At 41.3% G+C, this 20,531-nt stretch overlaps 5 protein-coding genes across 5 annotated transcripts; 3 read left to right on the forward strand and 2 right to left on the reverse strand.

Annotated features, from left to right (window-relative positions):
- BCR41DRAFT_209147 (hypothetical protein) lies at positions 1 to 3,388 on the forward strand. The gene is made up of 8 exons (XM_022019945.1): positions 1 to 100; positions 233 to 348; positions 475 to 663; positions 756 to 858; positions 952 to 1,155; positions 1,271 to 1,395; positions 1,508 to 2,775; positions 2,919 to 3,388. Exons 2-8 carry the CDS (start codon positions 269 to 271, stop codon positions 3,314 to 3,316), a joined length of 2,367 nt encoding a protein of 788 aa, XP_021876184.1. The 5' UTR covers positions 1 to 100; positions 233 to 268; the 3' UTR covers positions 3,317 to 3,388.
- A 1,861-nt stretch (positions 3,389 to 5,249) lies between these two features.
- BCR41DRAFT_363316 (Thiolase, N-terminal domain-domain-containing protein) lies at positions 5,250 to 7,288 on the forward strand. Its single transcript, XM_022025872.1, has 4 exons — positions 5,250 to 5,528; positions 5,876 to 6,247; positions 6,368 to 6,948; positions 7,065 to 7,288. The coding sequence occupies exons 1-4, from the start codon at positions 5,353 to 5,355 to the stop codon at positions 7,196 to 7,198; spliced, it is 1,263 nt and encodes a 420-aa protein (XP_021876185.1). The 5' UTR covers positions 5,250 to 5,352; the 3' UTR covers positions 7,199 to 7,288.
- An 83-nt stretch (positions 7,289 to 7,371) lies between these two features.
- BCR41DRAFT_390199 (hypothetical protein) lies at positions 7,372 to 11,986 on the reverse strand. Its single transcript, XM_022028198.1, has 2 exons — positions 11,616 to 11,986; positions 7,372 to 11,392 (listed from the first exon to the last, which is right to left on the reverse strand). The coding sequence occupies exons 1-2, from the start codon at positions 11,814 to 11,816 to the stop codon at positions 7,403 to 7,405; spliced, it is 4,191 nt and encodes a 1,396-aa protein (XP_021876186.1). The 5' UTR covers positions 11,817 to 11,986; the 3' UTR covers positions 7,372 to 7,402.
- A 1,200-nt stretch (positions 11,987 to 13,186) lies between these two features.
- On the reverse strand, positions 13,187 to 15,244 carry BCR41DRAFT_401404 (hypothetical protein; the record flags this gene model as incomplete). The annotated part of the gene is made up of 4 exons (XM_022029216.1): positions 13,187 to 13,259; positions 13,362 to 13,621; positions 14,881 to 15,000; positions 15,125 to 15,244. 4 exons carry the CDS (start codon positions 15,242 to 15,244, stop codon positions 13,187 to 13,189), a joined length of 573 nt encoding a protein of 190 aa, XP_021876187.1.
- A 1,938-nt stretch (positions 15,245 to 17,182) lies between these two features.
- On the forward strand, positions 17,183 to 17,934 carry BCR41DRAFT_280780 (60S ribosomal protein L38; the record flags this gene model as incomplete). The annotated part of the gene is made up of 2 exons (XM_022020226.1): positions 17,183 to 17,243; positions 17,810 to 17,934. Coding segments are annotated over 2 exons (186 nt in total), but the record flags the coding sequence as incomplete, so codon positions are not given.
- Between the last annotated feature and the right edge of the window lie 2,597 nt (positions 17,935 to 20,531).

Below are 20,531 nucleotides of genomic sequence, written 5' to 3' on the forward strand. Positions count from 1 at the left end.
TCAAAGCAGATCATTAGTCTGCTAATGGAGCATGGTGCTAATGTAGAACTACAGGATACTTGGTACAAAGGAAGACCCCTCGCATGGGCTGCATTTGGAGGTAATCTAATTATCTGATTCTATCAATGATCATATTTTATTTCGTATTTTATTTTCTCTCCTTTAAAAAAAAAGAGACTAATGTATTTTTTTTTTTTTTTTTTTTTTAAAACCGTTAAATGGTTAAAAACAGGTCATTTGGATGCAGCAAGGTTGTTGATCGAAAAATATGGAGCCGATAAACATGCACAAAATGAACACGGTCAAGAGGCACTGGAACTTGTTTATGAAACCAATGCGGAATGGGAGGCTCTTTTTGGAGATGTATTTTTTTCTCTTCTTCTTCCTCGCTACTACTAAAGCTGCTGCTGTTGTCTATTTGTACATGTATCTGTTAGTAATCAACTGAACATACTTCCTTTTTAATTATTAGAGCCCCGAAAATGGATTGAAGTCAGGGAAGCACTTGAAGAAAAAGTATTCAGAAGACACCAAATATCAATCAAAGGACAGCAAATCAAAGGATGGAAAAGAAGGCAAGAATACAGTAACTATCCCAGCTAGCCCACAAATCGGTGCTTTCACTGAACTTTACAAAATCATTTTGAATCACAAAGACAAAACGTACGTAACGTCTATGTTCAATCGTACCGCCGTGGTTTTATTACTGTGTCATACTAACCACAGCTATATATACTGTATATAAATGTTTGCAGTGGACGAGGACTAGCGGACATATTTTTGGCACTACCTTCAAAGGAAGAGTATCCGGAATACTATGAGATCATAAAATCACCTATGTCTCTCCAACTTGTATTGGTATGAAGCAAGGACATGTAGTGGGCATTTTATTTGAGCGAAAAAATGAATAGAACTCTCTAACCTAAATTTTGTTCTCGGAACGCACCATAGTCAAGGATAAAATCAGGGCACTACAAGACTGTAGAGGATTTTGATAGAGAATTCCAGCTTATTTTTGAGAATGCGCTCATCTTCAATGAGGATGGATCACGCATCAATAAGGATGCCAGGACACTGCTGAAATTATTCAATTCTCGCAAAAAAGAGATTTATGCTAATTACAAGCTTACTCCAAAGGCTGCGGCGGTCGACAAGGTATGTACCTCATACCATTGTGCAGTGTAGCATAATACTCTGTCTTGAAGGACCTAAATCTTTTGACAGTCGATATTTAATCACTTTTACATCCACACCTATTGCTTTAAAACAGTCTGATAGACAGATAGTACCATCACTTACTAAAAATGGCGTGACATACCAAGTCGGCGAGTTCGTACGGCTCAGTGACCCCGCAAAAACAATTCTTCTCATTGAACGGCTGGAGATTGATTCGAAGTAAGTTAAATGCCCGAAAAGACTGCTGTCGATTGAGTACAGGGGCATTTTTCACCCTTGTATAAACGTATTGACGTACTTGCTCTGGTACATTATTGATCTGTGCTTGCAGGAAAACCCGATTTATAGCTGGATCCAAATTTCTTCGACCAGATCAAATCTTCCAGGCTCCAGGGCAATTGTTTTATGAACAGGAGGTGCTCAAATGTTCAGGGGAATGGCAGTTTGACTTTGGACTTGTGGATCATAAAGTTTACGTTCAAGCCCATAAGGATTATGTCCGTGGACAGGTCCTCGACTTTGCTCCAAAGGATGTATTCGTTTGCGAAAACCGTTATTCTGAGACTGGAAAGGCTGCATTTTTGATCAAGGATTGGAAGCGAGTTTATACCATTGATCCTCTGCCGACACCCGTCAGCCCTTACCCTTCACCACTCCGTCTGCCCAAGGTTCAGTTCAAAACGTCGGTCACAGCTGACTCAGCCTTGGAGTCTGTTGGGCAATTCAATGGAAGGCGTTCCTCTTCAGTGGCACATCACGACGCCAATAAGCGTGGTAAACGGTCGAGACCCTCTTCAAAGCCCAAGGCTACAAAGCGCAGGCAGAGTCAGAGTAATGACAATAGCGACGACAATGACGATGATGATGGGAACGAAGATGAAGACGTTGATGTTGATGGGATTACTTCCCCAGATCCTCATCGACGCCGATCTAGTCAGTCGCAACGCCAACAATTTCAGCATGCACAACAGCAACAGTCGCACTCGCTACCACAGGCACAATCACAATCGCAGCCACATCCACAAACTCAACATCCACTGATGCATCAACAGCAGCAGCTTCATCAACATCCACAACCACAACATTTGCAGCAACAAGCAATGCATCCACATTTCCAGCCGCAACACCCCCAGCAGCAACAGCAATATCAGCAGCAATATCAACAACAGCAGCAGCAACAACAGCAACAGCAACAACAACAGCGGCCACGTCGTGTCTCTTCTCAAATGAATAGTCCCAATGCCATGCAACAACAGCAGCAACAACAGCAACAACAGCTACTTTTGCAACAACAACAACAACAGCAGCAGCAGCACTTGTATCAGCAGCAACAAGCACTTCAATATCAACATATGAGTCCCCACCTTCAGCATCCACACCAAACACCAATACCTCAAAGCCCGAGCAATTCTCAGGCAATGGCTTCACCTGGATCGCCAGGCCGGATGCAAATGCCCGTACACACGCAGGTTCAAGCCCCGACAACACCACTGATCGATCCTAGGATCAGTACGCCAATGCAAGTTGCCCCATCATCCGGTAGTATTCCTCCCGCAGAGCTATCGCTTGTCTATGACCCCTCTGTCGGGCCGCGGAAAGGTATTTTATAATTTTGCCATGTTCCTTTTTTGTTATTATCATTATTATTATTATTATTATTATTATTATTATTTACATTCCACATTTGTGGTCAACTAACTTAATATAAACCCCAATTCTACTGAATGCATTATATATATTAGGATATGCAATGCTTCAGTCCATCACCGTGGATGCAGAGGACAAGTCATTTATGATGAATTTGAGCACGGAAGCGTTTGCACATACTATTTCAGTGAACTCTACTGTTACAACTATCACAGTGGTTCCATTACTGGCATCGCAATTGGCACCGATCCAGCAGCATGTTGGTATGTCTGTCTTCCAAAATGGAAGAAAACTTACACCAACAGGGTTAGTGGCGCTTCCGACCGCACCAACAATTGGACACCATGTGTACACGATCCCGCTGGTATTCGGGCAGAACACGATTGATGTTTGGATCAGTGCGCAGGTCGGAGGACTATTTCAGGGAGGATTGCCTGGAGGCAAGACCGAGACTCAGCAATTCTACTTGTTTGTCCAGCGCAATAATGTGTGATCCGTGAGTGATCAGGGGCTGAAATTACAAAAAAAAAAAACCGTGCACAAAAATAAAAAATTACAGAAGCATAGTCATAATAATCGTTAAAACAGCACTTGGCACTTTGAAATAAGCATTTATTATAATTGTTATTATTATTATTATTATTATTATTACTATTATTACTTTTATTTGTTTACACAGAGGGGATAGACTTGCTTTGGCATAAAAAATTTAGAATAGCTTCTAAAGATGGTCGTAACACATTTAGCTTCAGATCAAGGTTATTAAAATATAAACATATCCATAAATTGCTATAACAGCAATGAGGTATTGAAAGCAAGTTGCAATTAAATGCTAAATAGGCCATTGATGGCGATGGCGACGACAGCCTGTAAAGGTGAGATAAATGAGAACGAGAAACCGTGATGACGGGGAAGATCACTTGGGTAAGAGAGAATGAGGAATGAATGTTAAAGAGTGCAATTTATTGAACTAGCATGTACCATGGTATATATACTACTGTACATGAACATTAATAAACATGCACTGACACTAACACAAGAAATGGCCCCGTACAAATCCGTGTAAAGTTGTACTTTTTTGACTCGAAAGACTCATTAGAAATCCTCCTCCTTCTTCGAGGCTCTCTTTCAATATCAGAGTCACATTCGCCATATGAAAAAGCATTGGTGTACTTGGCCGCTATCAATAGCTTTTTCGTTTTAGAAGGAAGTGCTAACATTTAAACGTAAAGTACATGTACATGTACTAAGACTAAGTGTTCAAAGTCTTTATTATAATACATATATAAATACATATTATAAACGTTGGCGATTTAGGGATTAAATCATTGTGTGCGATTAACAACAAGGCACGTTTTTTTCTTATTAGTCATGTCAGCCCCTGTCAGGGACCATGTCTTCTTTGAGCTGCCACCTTTATTACACAAAGATTTATGACGCGTGATGATGGGATATGGTACGAAAATGGATGTAAAAAAAATAATAAAACTTCTTGATTTAATGACAAGAGCAGACGAAGATCGAGTCAGGTGAACAAAGTGTTCAGTAAAGAAAGAGATTATTATTAATTATCCAAGTTTGTTTTTGTTCTACATGTACATGTACATGTAGCTTCTGTTTAGTCCGCAGTGATCGGAGGAATGGGGACTTGTGCCGAAGCCTTTTTTTTTTTTTTTTTTTTTTTTTTAGATCAAAATTTCCCGTGGTGACCATATACCATATACCCGGACTGTGGCTCAGATTTTTTTTTTTAAAAAAAAAAATCCCTGCATCCACTCACTGTAAAATAAGAGTTGGAGGCAACGTTCTTTTTTTACTTTTTTGTGAACTACCTTCTTCAGAATAGAAAAATATACATGTAGATGATGAGATGATGAGAAATCAGTGAAGAACCTGATGGATGGTGTAGAGGTTTTTGGGCTTTGAGAGAGGGAATGTTTTCATGTGCAGATGTGGGGGAAGGGTGTTCCTCAAAGTGTATGTTTCCGAAACACAAAAGTGTGGAGTTGTCGGTCTCTATGCTGTTTGGCACGTGAAATTCCTTTTTGTCTTGTCCACAGATCAAAGTCGAATGTCATTCGATCATCTCTCACATTTTTTGTTCCAAACAGTACAACAGTATATACATGTATAGCGACTAAATCAATTTGCCATTAGACTATTATTTTATTATTCATCTATATCCAGTGATATACATATTCAATTTTTATCCAACATGTGGACGGTGTTTGTCTCTTTGCATAGAATGACCCTATTCAACCACCCCCGCAATCTTGAACCTTGTCTTTTTCCATCACCCGTGGATCGGTTGGCTTCTTTTCACAGGGTTTTGTGTCCCTGTTTTCCAAAAAAGTTGTCCTGGATCATATAAATGCCTGATGCTTTTCCTTACATTCGGGACAAAATAAAAAAACTCCTTTTTTTTTTTTCCTCTCTTTTCTTTTCCTTCTTTCTTTTTTCTTCATCTTTCTCTCTCCTCTCTATTCTCCTTTCACCTTCATCTATAAACACCCACATCTATCCAACACAATGTCTTCCCGCCTTGCTCAGATCTCTTCTCACTTGACTGTTCAGCCTACCTCGGCTGCTTCTTCCTCTATCCAGACAAAGATCGGTGTCAAGTCTCCTGATGATGTGGTCATTGTCGATGCTGTCCGCACCCCCATGACCCGTGGCAAGAAGGGTGGCTTCAAGGATACCGTTCCGTAAGTAGTCATTAAAAAAAAAAAAAAAAAAAAAAAAAAAAAGCCATATATGGACATGGAAGCATCCTAAGGAATAAGAGTTCTTTCTCTCATCTTCTTGAGTGAGATGGAAGGAGCTAGAAGAAAAGAAAAGAAAAGAAAAGAAAAGAAAAGAAAAGAAAAGAAAAGAGAGAGAGACCAAAGGAATAGGATCAGCAAATCTCCTTCTCGGTTGAAAATTATCCGATTACCGTAGACAAGTAACCAAGTGTAACTTCAAAAAGGAAAAAAAAAAAAAAAAAAAAAAAAGTTTCATCCAATCAGTCACACTCACGACTTTTACTTTCTTCCTGTCTTTTCGATATTAGTGAGGATCTTTTGGCCGCTGTCCTCATTGCCATCAAAGACCGCACCAAGATCGATCCTGCTCTTGTTGATGATATCTGCGTCGGCAACGTTCTCCAGGCTGCTGGTGGTGCCACTGTCTCACGTATGGCTGCTCTCTATGCCGGATACCCTGAGAAGACCTCGATCTACACCACCAACCGTCAGTGCTCCTCTGGATTGCAAGCTGTTGTCAACATCGCTACCCACATCCAGGCTGGTTTGATCGATATCGGTATTGGCGCTGGTGTCGAGTCCATGACCATGGGTTACGGTCCTTCTGCTATGGCCTCCCAGACCTCCGAGAAGATTCCTGATGCTTGCGACGCTGCTGCTGACTGCCAGCTCCCCATGGGGTATGTATTTTTATTTTATCATAAAAAAAAAAATAAAATAAAATAAAATAAAAACTACAGCTTATAGTGACAACCTTTTTAACTTTTCTTCCTCTTTCTCTTCCGCTTCTCTCCTAATAGTATCACTTCCGAGAACGTCGCCTCAGAGTTCAACGTCACCCGCCAGAAGCAGGACGAGTTTGCTGCTCTCTCCTTCGCCAAGGCTTCAAAGGCTCAGGCCGAGGGCAAGTTCGACAGCGAGATTGTCCCCGTCAAGACTATCATCAAGGATGCAGAGGGTAACGAGAAGGAGATTACTGTCAGCAAGGATGATGGTATCCGTGCCGACACCACTCTTGAGAAGCTTGCCAAGCTCCGTCCTGCTTTCGATGGTGCCACCACCGCCGGTAATGCCTCTCAGGTCTCTGATGGTGCCGCTGCTGTTCTCTTGATGAAGCGCAAGACTGCAGAGAAGTTGGGTCTCCCCATCCAGGGCAAGTACATTTGCTCCGCTGTTGTTGGATGCGCCCCCAAGATCATGGGTATCGGCCCAGCCGTTGCTATCCCAGCTGTCTGCGAGAAGGCTGGTGTCAAGATCCAGGACATTGATGTCATTGAGTTGAACGAGGCTTTCGCTTCCCAGGCTGTCTACAGCATCGAGAAGTGCGGTTTGGATATCAACAAGGTCAACCCTGTCGGAGGTGCCATTGCCATGGGTCATCGTAAGTTCTCTCTTCCTCTTCCTTAATTCATACTTTGTTTCTCATATATTGCATCTGTGTTCCAGAGAGATGTAATGACTGACAATTCTTTCAATTTTCTCTCAATCATTTAATAGCTTTGGGATGCACTGGTGCTCGTCAGATCGCTACTCTCCTCCCCGAGTTGAAGCGCCAGAACAAGAAGCTCGGTTTGACCACCATGTGCATTGGTACTGGCATGGGTATGGCTGCCATCTGGGAGAGGGAGTAAAGAACCTTAGAAAAAAATATTAGCCTAGCTTTAAAAAAAACAATAACCATCAAATAATAGAGTTTGTATATAATATTAAATAAAAAAAAGGAAAAAAAAAAAAAAATTCATTTATCGTACGTAGTATTGCCAAATGTGTCATGCAGTATTTTTTTTTTTTTTTTTTTTTTATACTTCAGATGACTTTTTTCTTTAAACTATTGTCTAGACTTGCATTGTGCTACGTTCTAGGGCAACGGTAAGCTCCATGTTCTTCTGCAAGGCTTGAGCAGCCTCTTCCTCCATTTTAGCCATCTTGCGTTGTAAGAACAATACCTGATCCATCCATTTTTGCCTTTCCCTCCCAAAGATGGCCTTCATTTCTCCATCGTGGCTATTTCTGTTGTTATTATCGTCACTAGACATGGATGCCAAGGCTGCCAAATCCAAATCTCCAAGGATAGTCAAAAGTCGCTTGTTCTCCTTCTCAACTTGTTCGACCCTGTAGACATTCTCTTGTTGTTTCAACTGTTCCATCTTCAACTGTCGTTCCAATGAGGCTCGAGTCTCCATCCAAGATCCTTGTTCCTCCTCCATCAAGGCCAGAGCTCGTTCCTTTGCAAACAATGCCGCCTCCAACTCGTCATTTTTCTTAGCCTGTTCTTGTAATCGAGTCACCAACACCTTTTCTCGAATCATCCTAACAGCGGCAGATCCATCCTCTTCCTCCTCTCCTTCTCCTTCAAGTTCATTGTTGTTGCTGTTGACGGATCCAGTCCTAGATTGCTGCTGCTGCTGCTGCTGCCGTTGTTGCTGTTGCTGTTGTTCATACTGCTCTGACAAATCCGTTAACGCATTAGCATGCTCAATCACCACCTTCTCCATCACTTCTTCATGATCCTGTAAAATCTTTTGGATCTCGGCTGCGTGCTGAGCCTCTAGACGTGAGATCTTGGACGTCAACCGTTGAACCGTATCTTGCAAGATTCGATATTGAGCTTCTTCTTGCTGTAATCGATCTGTCAGATTGTTGATCTCGTATTGAAGCGCTTGCCGGTTCTGTTCCAGTTCCTGTTGTAGTGAAGATATTATACTGCTGTCGATACTATCACTACTATTGGTATTATTGTTGTTGTTCTCTTGATTTCCTTCTTGCTGTTGTTGATAACGGTCATCCCAAATAAGCTGTTCGTGGATACTAGCATTACTTTCAGATGACTGCCTCTGAAGAGCCTCAAGCTTTTGTTGAAGTTCCTCTCGAATCTTTTGATCCCTATTAGCATTCTCTTCTTGTTTCAACAATTGTTGACGGAGTCGCTCCATCTCTGCTTTAGCATCCAAGACCTCTCTCTCCAACTGCGACTTCATGACCCGAAGAGATGAAACGTCGTCCTCATGACCAACTTCGGTAGTTGCACCAGCACCAGCACCAACACTAGAACTATGGCGTAACATGGGTGTGGAGTTCAAAGAAGCTTGCTCCTGACGTGCCCAACACTCTTTCAGTCGTTCATCACGTTCCTCCAAGATCTGTCTCAATGCTTCCTTCAATTCTGAATCCATATCATCGTCGTTGTTGTCGTCGACATTGCCACTTGCGAGATCTTGTTGCTGGCTCTTATTCTTACGTATATATGCTTGTAAGATTATCACCTGTTTCTCAAGCGAATCTCGTTCAACTGTCAACTGTTCCATCCTGAACTGTAACTCGCCTCGATCACGATTCTGACCCGAGAGTTCTTTACCCAAGCATTCTAATTCTCTTTCCAATAGACTTACACGCTTCTTGAGCTTCACAACCTGTGATGGTGATGGTGATGAAGGCGCTGAGGTTGATACGGACGATAGTGAAGGCGACGACTGTGATGGCAACCAGATGACCGAGGTAGTGGAAGGGGAGGAACTCGGTGTTGGGAGGTTACCAAAGTCCGGACTCACGGGTTGTGAAGAGATTGGGGTTGGTAACGAGTCTTGAGGATAAGCGTGAATATCATTCTGGATCAACACAAAAGGGGTATTGGACGTCATAGGAGTAGGGAGCATCAGATCCTTGTTTCCTGAAATCTTTCGACGTCGTGGAGAAGCAGACGAGTCTCCAGGGGTATTGATGGACAATGATGGTGATGGTAATGGTGATGACGATGGGATGGTCGGAAGCGGCGCAGAGATAGGTGGTGGTGGTAATGAGGGCAAAGGGACCGATGGGAGGGACTGATGAAGGGAACTGTCCATCGTGATGTTGTTAACAGATATCGATCCAGCTCGTATTCTAGGTGTGGCGGGTGGCAAAATTGGGGTTGTTGAAATTAATCCATTGGCCTTAGTGCGTCGACTACTGCCGCTACTTGTTGAGGGCCCCTTTCGAGCTTGGTTGGCTGTGGGTGACGCTACGGTTGATAATGAAGATGTCATGGGTGGAGATGATGAGATCATGGGTGGAGGACCAGGAGGAGGGCGGATCCCAGAAATAGGAGTCGTTGATCGTGCTTTAGAAGCGGACGTTGGAGTATTGAGGGCCAAAGACTGTTGTGATGATGACCTAATCAACAAACCTGTTGGAATTGATGAAGTCTCTTCAATGACCAATCCCAACGGAGTTGTGGCACGAGGGCGCGAAGGTAGAGAAGATGGACCCTTGAGGTCAGAGTTCACTCCATTGCGCGGTTGCTGCTGAGCTCCACTATCTGTGTCTATTGAATAAATCCCATCACGACTATTACCATCATTGGATTCTGTCATCTGGGCTACGGCAACAGCAATGGCTGTTGCGTCAGCTTCAGAGGGGTTAGGACTACTGCTAAGACGCAATTGTGATTTGGTCATCAGTGGCGGCTTGAATTCCATAAGCGATTGGCGACCAGAGTTTCTCTTGTTCTGCCGTTGTTGTTCCAACCTCTGCTGTTCATTTTCGGCACTAGAAAAAGCAATGGAGCCAGTAGCAGCGTTCACTGATTGAGTACCGTTGGATAGCATGCTCTCATGGCCATCCCATGAGTAGAACGGTTCACTATCTTGAGAAGAAGGTTCTTCGTGTAACGGGCTGCCCATTAACGTTTTAGCTTGAGTGGACGTAGGAACTGTTGCATACTTAGGTGAGCGCTGTACACCACTGCCTCGTCTTTGCAGACTTGTCGACAGCTCACCTGGGACTTCATCAAGGGATGTAGGCAAACTGCTTCTTCTTCGTATCTTTCGCTCTTCTGCGGAGGGTCCCAAGTGCTCGCTATCTGCCTGTTTAGTGTCACAAGAAAGCTGGGCCTGGGTCTGAGTCTGGGTCTGAGTCTGGAAAGCTGCTCTATCAGCTCTAACCTCACGATCGAATTCAGCGTGTCCAAAGTTATTATTGGTTCGAGGCTCTTTTTTGAGGATGCTGGTTGGTCCTTGCCCGGTAGGAAAGGTCATAGTCTGCTGCATTACTTCGTATTGGTCTAATGGTGGTAGAATACTCTCGTCGTCATCATCGTCATGGGGGAAATGCATTAAAGGCTCTCTTCTTTTGGGGGCTGAATGTGGAGTGGCTCTGGGCGAGCCGTGGGGGTTTGACATTTGTTGATCCATTGTTTGCAAAAGTGTTTGAGAAGTCATAGCCTCTTGTTGAAATGTACGGCTGGTAGAGATGAAGGAAGCGTCAGAATTCGTCGATCGATGTTGCTGTTGCTCGTATTGAGCGAGTCCTTGTTGATAATATTGATAGTCTGTATGATGGCTTCCTGTCACATCTGAAGAACCATAGACGTCGGTATTACTGGGATTATAATATCCTCCATATATGTTTGGTTCAGAGATGGATGTATATCCAGCGACCTGAACATCTGAACCAACAGCTTCAGTTGTGGCAAGGTCTTGACGAGATGAGTTCTGGGAGTGGATTCTGGGGAAAGCATTTAAGGACTGTTGCTGTTGCTGTTGCTGTTGCTGGTATTGCTGAGAATATTGTTGAGAGGATTGGATGTAGTTTGATGTGCTGTTGTTACTGCTAGTACGGCTTACATGGCTCATATGGCTGCCACTGTAATTGTAATTGTATCCGCCTCCACCACTAAGGCTGCTGGCATTACTGTTGGTTCTATTTCTATTTGCAAAATACTGAGTAGAGGATCCTCGAGGTGGTAGATCAACATATGCAGGGGAATGCAGTGCCTGCTGAGAGATACCAGGATGAAACGAGCCTAGGTGTGTGTTGTTGTTGTTGTTGTTGTTGTTATTGTAAGCAGACTGAGGGTGCATGTTTTTTTATGTTTGTTCATAAACCACAGAGGGTGGCAAAGTCGTAATCAATTCAGGGGAGAGGAAGGACAAGAGGGAAGCGTCGATGAAAAAAACAAAAGGGTGTTTCGTATTTTAATATTAATATCATTGCGCGTGTGGCATTTTACTTTATTTAATTTTTGTAAAGTCAAAAAACACAGATAAGAATACGCTAATCAGTTTTACATACCATTGAGTGTTCATGAGAGTTCCATTCAGACGAATCGGTTATGAAGGAATGAGTTTCGTAAAACTGCATAGTAGAACTATCATCATGTTGTTGTTTCTTTTCCTTCTTCCCTCCTGAGGATAGCTGTGAGTCGGCTGTAGCTGTTCCTTCCTTCTTCTTCTTTGAGGGTGCTGTCATAGCTGAATAGATTAGTGCAGACATGATGGCAAAATGAGGGATGGAATGTTCATTCAGTAGTTGATTTCAAGACTAGATTTAAAAATAGGAAAGGAAAGGGACAGGATCGTAGGACAATGTTGATTGATCGTAAAATGAGATAGTGAGAGTATGAGAGATTATGAGAGATTATGAGAGAGGATAAGAAAAAAAAAAAAAAAAAAAAAAAAAAAAAAAGAGATACAGCCGGGTAGAGGAGCGAGGAGAGTGAGAGAGAGAAGAAGAAGAGAGAAAAAGGAAAAAGAAGAAGAGTCTTCCTCAACAGCTTTTCGGATACAAATCAGGTTTGATGAACTAAAATAAAGACGATGGACGATAGATTAGCTTTTTCTGAGGAGGGGGAGGCAAGAAAATCCATGTTTCTGAACGTTTCGCTGTTCTGCATCCAAGTGGGGGATGAACGTTGGCCAATCTAGTGCGTTGTGCAACCAAACTAACGCAAAATCAACCCAATTGTGTGTTGTTTAACTTCTTGACTTTAAAAGAACCAATGTTTGATTGAGCCCAGACAAGCCCTTCCTTCTCTACCTTTCTCTCGATAGACACCAACAAGCTTTTTTTATCTCTCTGCATCACATCATTGAATCTTGCTTGGGCATCAAAGAGATTCACTATTATAAGAAACATAAAAAAAAACAAAACAGGCGTACAAAAAGAAGAAGAAAAAAGAAAAGAAGGAACGAAAAGAAAAATGATAAAAGAAAGAAGGAAAAAGATAGATGGCTCATCTCTCACCACTCACCGTCCACACACGCTCATCCAACTTCTCGCGTGGACCGGCTCACAAACCGCATCCTCTCTCATCGTTTTGGTTTGTGTTTAAATAAATAAATAAAAAATAATGTTATATCTATACCATGAATTTTTCATTTCATCAAAGTATTGGGTGCGCTCTCTTGAATCTTGCGCCCGATTTTTTTTTTTTTTTTTTTTTTCTTCGTTCCAGATCCCAAAAAAAAAAAAGAAAAAAAAAAAAAAAAAAAAAAAAAAAAAAACTTCTGTATTGCTGTTGGTTTAATTGCCAAACATTATCTGGCGTGGTTCCAATCGTTTATTGACTAGATGTTATATGCTCGAGTTGATCATTATGAATTGCTGTAATCCTGCAGTTCGCTTCATATATTCAGTCCAAGTCCATTATTCAATATTCTAATATCAAGTTATACTTGTCTTCAATCGCCACCCGAAAAAAAAAAAAAAAAAAAAAAAAAATGTGGATTGCGTGAAAAAGCAATCGTCTTTCGATAAATAACCACATCAACCGTTGTGAACTTCCATGGTGGTTGATAAAGTCCATGCGTGTTATAAACGAGTTGCTTACCCAGGTTATTCAAATAAAATGCCAATAACCTTTTTCAGGCAACTGTGGAGTCCTTGTCATAAGAAGCATACGATAAAGCCTTGAAGAATCGCCCATGAGTGATCAAGCTTGATCCAGAAGATTGTGAGAGAAGTCGAAATTAGCCAAATTTTCATGGGCAGAATTGTGATATTGCTTGAGCATATGAAAACTGTGATCCTTTCCCTCACAAGCTTGTGAAGGTCTGAAGAGAGAGTCTATCTCTAAATAATTGTTTTCCCAGGCGCTTCGCGGTGCTAATGCGGAAGCCCCTCACAGTCCTCGCTGCCGCCGTGATGGGTTTAAACTCCTTAGGTCGCATTTGAGATGCCATATGCGCAAGGCACTTCCCACCAGTGTTTTTCGGCACCATATTCCAAGGAGCTGGTGCGGTTGGTATGGTGGCAACGTGCGCTGGCAAAATATCTATGGATGCCAACAGCACCATATCCTAGCGATGCGAACCCGCAATCAATCGTTTTATTTTTAAAAACATTTTTAGACCACTATCGAGACTGACTTGGCAACACACCTCTAGCAAAAAAGAAGTCAAGAAGGAGGTAGAGGATAATGGAGATAGACACTTGTTTATCTTTAATCTCGATAGAGGAAGGTGGAAGTTGGGAAATGCACAGAAGGGTAGAGGCTATTTGAATATGACTGTTGGTGCATCGTGATGACATAGCTTGATATATGGTGTCTGCTGATTTTTTTCTACTGATTTTTTTCCTTCCTTTGTATGTAATAGGCGGCTGATTTCTGCTTGTAGGGAGCACAGAAACTGGATCTGATCTGCCTATGAGTTTGTGAGAATCAACAAAAAAATATCAGCACCATGTCCACCATTTACTTGCCTCCTCCACTCTTTTAGTGCATCTAGTACCATTTACCATTTTTCATTTTTTATTCCCTGCCTAAAGAAAAACAAAAGACCTTTCCGGCCCTTTTTGCTAGAGGTATGTTGCCGAATCCATACAGACATAAAAGGATCGTATTGATTTTAGTACCAAGTGTCCAGTATGGTATACTAGTACAGTGTTCCCTCAATAACCCACCAGAAATCGACGGGTTGTCGAAATTGAGCCTCCAAATCTTTTACTGGCCATGACGAAAGTGGTTCAGTGGACCTGGAGGCTGCAAAGGATCACATTGAAGCTATTAAAGCCAAACTTACCGACTTCAAGCTTGACGATATCTACAATTGTGATGAGACGGGCCTTTTCCTTACAGCGATGACTAACAAGGCTCATGAGACCTGACCTATTCGTGGAAAGAAGATTGTTCGGTCAGCTAGAGTCTCAATCCTATTCTGCAGTGATTCAACAGCATCTGGCAAGCGCAAGCCTTTAGTTCTTTCCGTGCATCGTCCATTAGGTCTGGCTAAGAATATCTTCAAGATAATCGACGCAGATTTTTCTGACAAAGGTTACATGAGACAACCGACGTTCACTAAATGGCTAAGGTAATTGGATGATGACATGCAGGAACAGGGCCGTCACATTGCTTTCCTAATCGACAGTGCACCAGCACACAGGGATTGCGAGGCTTGAACTCAAGAACATTAAGATCATTCGGCTCCCTCCGAACACGACGGCAGTGAAACAGCTTTAGATGCAGGTGTTATAAGATCGTTCAAGGCGCTTTATAGCAATAATATGCTTGAAGCCATGGCGCGTGTGAGGGCAAAGAACAAATTAGTTAATGCTTTACCATCGTATCAAAAGTCTGGTTAATTTCTGGTATCGTACGAAGCTCTGCAAAGCTCTTTGCTCCTTTGACGTGCTTAAGTAATAGTCGAAGACTCTTGGATTGAGTCGACGGTCCTAGAGGCTAAGATTAGGGAGATTGTTGATGGCCTCAGGATTAAGAAACAAGACTACGGTTATTTGCCGCACGTATTCTATATTTCGTAGTTGCCACGAATGGAGCTATCTCCAGATGTAACTGTCAGTACTTTATGTATTCTCAACGCCCCTGCAGACATATGTATCTTTTGCATCAAGTCCGTAAGGATAACCCAGACCCACCACTCCACATCATACATGATGTTCTTGAGAAGGCTCATGATAGACATGCTGTGATCCCGAGTTTTCAAGATGGCTTGGAGGGGGATGTTAACCCCAACATGAGTGATGCTCTGTTGGAGGTAGAGGATGCTGAAACAGAGGAGGTTGCTGAGGCGGAGAGGATTGCTGATGCGGTTACTGAATCTTTGGAGTTGCTCAAAAAGGGTCTCCATGATTCAGATAGCATTGTGAGATGTCCCGAAGCAGCAAGGGAATTAAGTGATATGGTTGAACGGTTTTTTTCTTTACAAAGAACGATAAATACATCTGGGAATCAAAAACGGGCAACGCCTATAAAAAAATTTGATCAAAAAGCTATTCAATTCAATTCAATCAGAGAAAGCACAACTGAAATAGCCAATCAGAAATCAGGATTTTTTTTCTTTTTTTTTACAGAACGATCAATAAAGAAATCCATTCCCTGTTGATATTGAGAATCTACAAGACTGAAAACCATCTATTCGGTAGGGAAGATCCATTGGTACGATTTAAAAAAAAAAAAGTTGAAAAGATTCGGTTGAGTCTTCAGTAATATACCTCCATTCAAAGAATTTGTATATTGAAAATAATGATCTTCTTTCGTTCAAAAGTAATATTTCTCTTTCAGTAATGGCAATACACATTACAAAATATAGATTCTGGTACCCAAAAGCTATATCTATAAGTCATGTATATACACTTCAAGGAACGAGCAATGCGGTTGTCAAGGAAATGGCCATTGAATTCTCTAAATGGAGTAATTTCTGGAATTTATGGTCTCTTCTCCATCTTTAAACAGCAAGGATGGGTTTTTTTGTTATACTAAGTCGCTGTAAAAATACCACAGTTGGATTCAGCATTGACATGTCCTTTTAATCTGAAAATATGGTGAAGTTTGAAGGTTTTATCATAGAGCTCTGCTTTTTTTACTAATTTCAACGAAACATTTTTTTTAAACAAGTGTCTACCAAGCTACACTTGGTTTCCAAAATCGGTTTTTATGTCACTACGGATACTCAATTTCTTCAGAAACTTCAATTACTACCCTAGATTGCTTTATATTAGTGTCTTTTGTCGTTATCCAAAGTTTGGTTTGGATTGAGGTTCATTTGAATGACTTTTATGTATGGGAACTGGTTTTCTCAAATGATTATGGGCTTGGTGAACTTTTTACATATATTTTGGCTCACATGACCCACATAGCCCATATGGAAATAACTTATATTTTTTATTTAAGGGTGTCACATATTTGGCTAACTTGAGCATCGAAGGGACTCGTGGCGTTGCATTTGGGCCATCCACTAATAATTTGATTCTGGATTTGAGTGTGAGGGGGACTGGGACAGGTGTGCTCTCTCTTTTTTGATTCAGTCTTTTAATCACCATGGTACATAGTGGGATAGGATACAACGAACTAATCATTAATCCATCGATTGTCGGATACGCATGTAAACAGGACCAGACAGTTCGTTCACTCACGGATACCATTTACGATCAACCATGGATTAGAATTAAGCAAAAAAAAAAAAAAAAAAAAAAAGTAGAAGGAAGGCATCAACAATTCTTGAATTCAACATGGAAGAAATAGATCATTTTATTTAAGAGTCCATCGCATTTGTTTGGCATCCCATTATCAGTTTATGAAACGCAATTATGGATTTGCTCACCACGATGAGTTCCATCTATTTTTTTTTTTTTTTTTTTTTTTCTCCCGCTATTTTCTTTCATCAGGATTACATATAACAATTTTCCATACTGAATGCTTCATAATGGCGGGATACTTTTGATATTCTCAGGATCTCATCTGTCAAATCACCGCAGGATGTTTATTTAAAGACCGATTCATGAAGATTAGGAATCAGGATAGACCTTTTTTTTTTTTTTTTACTTTTTTAAAAATCCAGCTTGGCTAATGGAATGGCTTTTTTTTTTTTTTTTTTTTTGTTGCTTTATTGACCAATTCTTAGCCTAAGCAAGTTCAAGACATCAAGCAATTCCTCGAGATTGCTCGCAGAAAGGACGCCAAGTGTACGTACACCTTACTTTTTTTTTTTTTTTTTACTTTATATTTATTTTTTTTTTCCTCCGGCCCCCGACTAGTTAACAAGGAAGGCGGAAAAATACTCAAGAATTGAAAGAGAAAAGTTGCACAGGATATACGCCTCATCGACAATAATACGGAGAGAATCTTCATTAACGCGCAAATATTGGCGCGAAACGAGGAAAAAAAAAAAAAAAAGAAAAAAGAAAAAAAGAATTACAAAACAAGTTGGCGGTTTGCTCAAGATCTGCCGCCTGTCGTTGGCTATCGATTTATAATGTTACGATGTTAATACAGCTAGCTATATTTTGCGTAACCGTAATAACATTACTCAAAAAAGAAAAAGAAAAAGAAAAAAAAAACGAGCTCGTCTTCAAAGGCTACAGTGGATTGTTTTTGCTAGGACCTGGCAGAGCGACATGGAATAGTGACATGGAATAGTATTTCTTATTATGGATTATGGGCATCTTCAGGAGACACAAGAATGAACATAACTCAAGCTTGCTTAGCCCATTCATTGTTAACACTTTTATTTTATTATTTTTTTTTTTAGCCGGCCGTATCAAGAAGAACGGCAGCCAAACCAAGTTCAAGGTCCGTTGCTCCCGCTACTTGTACACCTTGGTCATCAACGATGCTGCCAAGGCTGAGAAGCTCAAGCAGTCTCTCCCTCCCAGTAAGTCTTTTTTTTTTTTTTTCTCTCTTCCTGCTGATATCTTTTTGAATGATGCTATATACATTTTTTTTTTTTATAAACCACTGACTAATATTGCTTTTTTTTTTTTTTTTTTTTTTTTTTCTTTTTTTCTTTTTTTCTTTTTTTCTTTCTTTTTTTGTCCAATGTAGCTCTCTCGATTGAGACCATTAAGAACTAAGCTTGCTGTGCATTTACAAAACTGCTTTGGGGTTCTGATTGTTAGATAATAAAAAAATTCATGTTTTTTTAGCATCTAAAGCAGAGAACAAAAAAAAAAAAAAAAAAAAAAAAAAAAGGAAAGGGAGATCAACCCAGTACTTTTTCATTTTATTCTGGCAATGGACGAACAAGTTATTACTTTCTGAAGATAGAAAGTTAATTCATTCGCTTACATGTTACTTGATCGTTGGCGTGTTAGCGCGGTTACTATTATTGTTACCATTATTAATAGCTCATGTTGGTTGGAAAATCGAGTATTGATAAACCTTCTTCGGATCCTTTTTTTTTTTTTTTTTTTTTTTTTTCAAAATAATAATGGTTACAGTGTGGTGGATATGAAACACTAATAATGGTGACGAGACTGATTCATTCTTTGGGGATTGAAAAGGCTTGCCACCAGAGATCTGAGCCTGAAGAGAAAGTCGATTTCCAGCACGTGCTGGAAGAAAACGAGCACAAACTTGTCGCTCATACAGCACAAACCTATTGCCCAAACAGCACAAGCTGATTGCCCAAACAGCGCGAACCTGTTCTGAAACAGCATGAACCTGTTCTGAAACAGCACAAACCTTTTCTAAAACAGCGCGAACCTGTTCTGAAAACAGCACAAACCTATTGCACAAACAGCGCTAACCTGAAGAAAAGCACACAGGCTTGTCCTTGAATAAAAAAAATCCACAATCATCTGCATGCATAACAGGCTTCTTCTCTTTTCGCACTACCATTGCCATTGCCATTCTCATTCAATTCTCAGAGAACCTTCTGCATCATCCCTAAAGACACGCTTACCACGAACAGTTGACAGATTAACTTTATTTGTCTGATCTTGTCTCGCAAAGCGGCCATGTACTTTAATAATTCAGTAAATGCTCGGCATCTCTGCCTCTGCTTTCTCTTTATTACTAATGTTGACTATATATAGTCAAAGCCAACTTCTACTTCCATAGCTAGGCTTCTATATCTCTTGAGAGGCTTCTATATCTCTATATCTCAAAGATCTTAAAGACCAATAATCATCGTCTGTGACGCCGAGTAGCACTGATACGATTGTACTAGATTCTTCTCTTGCAACAGCCTTCGCAAAGAGACAGTGGAGGAGAGAACCCTCAATATGCGATAAAACTTTTTGTGTCCATATTCTTGTTTTGTTTAATAAAGTTTTTTCTGTTCTCATTCATTCTCTTCATGCTCCCACTTTTCACTCCTCTTCCTGAATCAGTCTGCCTGACCTTGAAACGCAATTCCTTTTTTTTATTCAACGATGAATGATAAGAGTGAAAATTTCTTGTTCGACAAAGAGCATGGCGAAGAGTATGGCGAAGAGTATGACGAAGAGTATGACGAAGAAAATAACGATGACTTTGATGAATATCACTCATTCAACCAGGAAGTCAATGAAAATCTAGACGAAGACCCTACTTTCAACGAGAATAGGTGCGAATTCGAGAGTGATGATGACTACAGCTGGTTTTCTGGAAGGCGATCGCCTGTAAGTCTATACCTTTGACTCTTAGTTGCTAGTTAATACTTGATATCCGTTGCTTTGAACCTTTTTACTGACTTCTTCCGTACGCGTCAATGCTTCTGTAGTCAGAGAGCCTCATCGACCGACGCGCCCAGCGGCAAGCGCAGGCGAAGCGTGATGTATGGCGTCGTGGTCAGGACAGACACGAACAAGAGCAAGTTGATGTTTACCAACGATATAGACCATTCTGGCGGAGAATACAATGTCTTGGGCGTGAAGACGCGCAAAGGGCGTTCAAGCTCTATGTTCGAGGAAGTGCAAACACGCGAGTTGCCCCAAGTGACTTCAAGAAGCGAAGCCAGCGTCGCCGCCAGTAGCATCAGGTCTGCCCAAGCCAAACGAGGATATCCTAAGACTCCTTCTCCTCCAACAAATCAGGGACTGCCTATTCAACCTGCCAGACCTAGGTCATTCCTACGTTCAATCTCAGCATCTCATGTTCTTGGCTCACCCTCTACATCCACATTATGCGCTCCGCGACAATCCCCACTACCACCGCTACAAAGGGCCGAGAGCTTTCATTATTATCGCAGTCCACAGCCTAGGTCTTATCTCTCCTCAGTTACTTCATCGTACTCTGGACGGCATAGTGATGTGCATGGCGTTCAGCCCAAGTCGCCCATCTCCCTGCACCAGACCTCTCGGGCATCTTCATCGTCCTCCTCTTTTCGTGGACTTCCTCAGATCTCATGAGATTTAGCTTATCCTTTATCTTTTGACAACCCACAAGCAACCCTGCTTGCAGCTGAAGCTGAAGCTTTGGAGCAGCGTCGACTTAACCTACGTACCAGTCATGGAGCATCGGAGACATGGTACACGCTATATGAATCGCTT

Source organism: Lobosporangium transversale, assembly GCF_002105155.1.
Source record: "Lobosporangium transversale strain NRRL 3116 chromosome Unknown BCR41scaffold_62, whole genome shotgun sequence".
In the NCBI taxonomy this organism is placed as follows: domain Eukaryota; kingdom Fungi; phylum Mortierellomycota; class Mortierellomycetes; order Mortierellales; family Mortierellaceae; genus Lobosporangium; species Lobosporangium transversale.

Bases quoted from the DNA above. Each gene is read 5' to 3' on its own strand.
- BCR41DRAFT_209147 (XM_022019945.1), top strand. From the start codon at position 269: ATGGAGCCGATAAACATGCACAAAATGAACACGGTCAAGAGGCACTGG. The intron at 349-474 runs GCTCTTTTTGGA...TAATTATTAGAG, and splicing joins AAACCAATGCGGAATGGGAG to CCCCGAAAATGGATTGAAGT. The intron at 664-755 runs GTACGTAACGTC...AAATGTTTGCAG, and splicing joins TTGAATCACAAAGACAAAAC to TGGACGAGGACTAGCGGACA.
- BCR41DRAFT_390199 (XM_022028198.1), bottom strand. From the start codon at position 11,816: ATGTCTGCACTAATCTATTCAGCTATGACAGCACCCTCAAAGAAGAAG. The intron at 11,393-11,615 runs GTATGTAAAACT...ATGCACCCTCAG, and splicing joins ACTCTCATGAACACTCAATG to TCTGCTTACAATAACAACAA.
- BCR41DRAFT_363316 (XM_022025872.1), top strand. From the start codon at position 5,353: ATGTCTTCCCGCCTTGCTCAGATCTCTTCTCACTTGACTGTTCAGCCT. The intron at 6,248-6,367 runs GTATGTATTTTT...CTCTCCTAATAG, and splicing joins GACTGCCAGCTCCCCATGGG to TATCACTTCCGAGAACGTCG. The intron at 6,949-7,064 runs GTAAGTTCTCTC...ATCATTTAATAG, and splicing joins TGCCATTGCCATGGGTCATC to CTTTGGGATGCACTGGTGCT.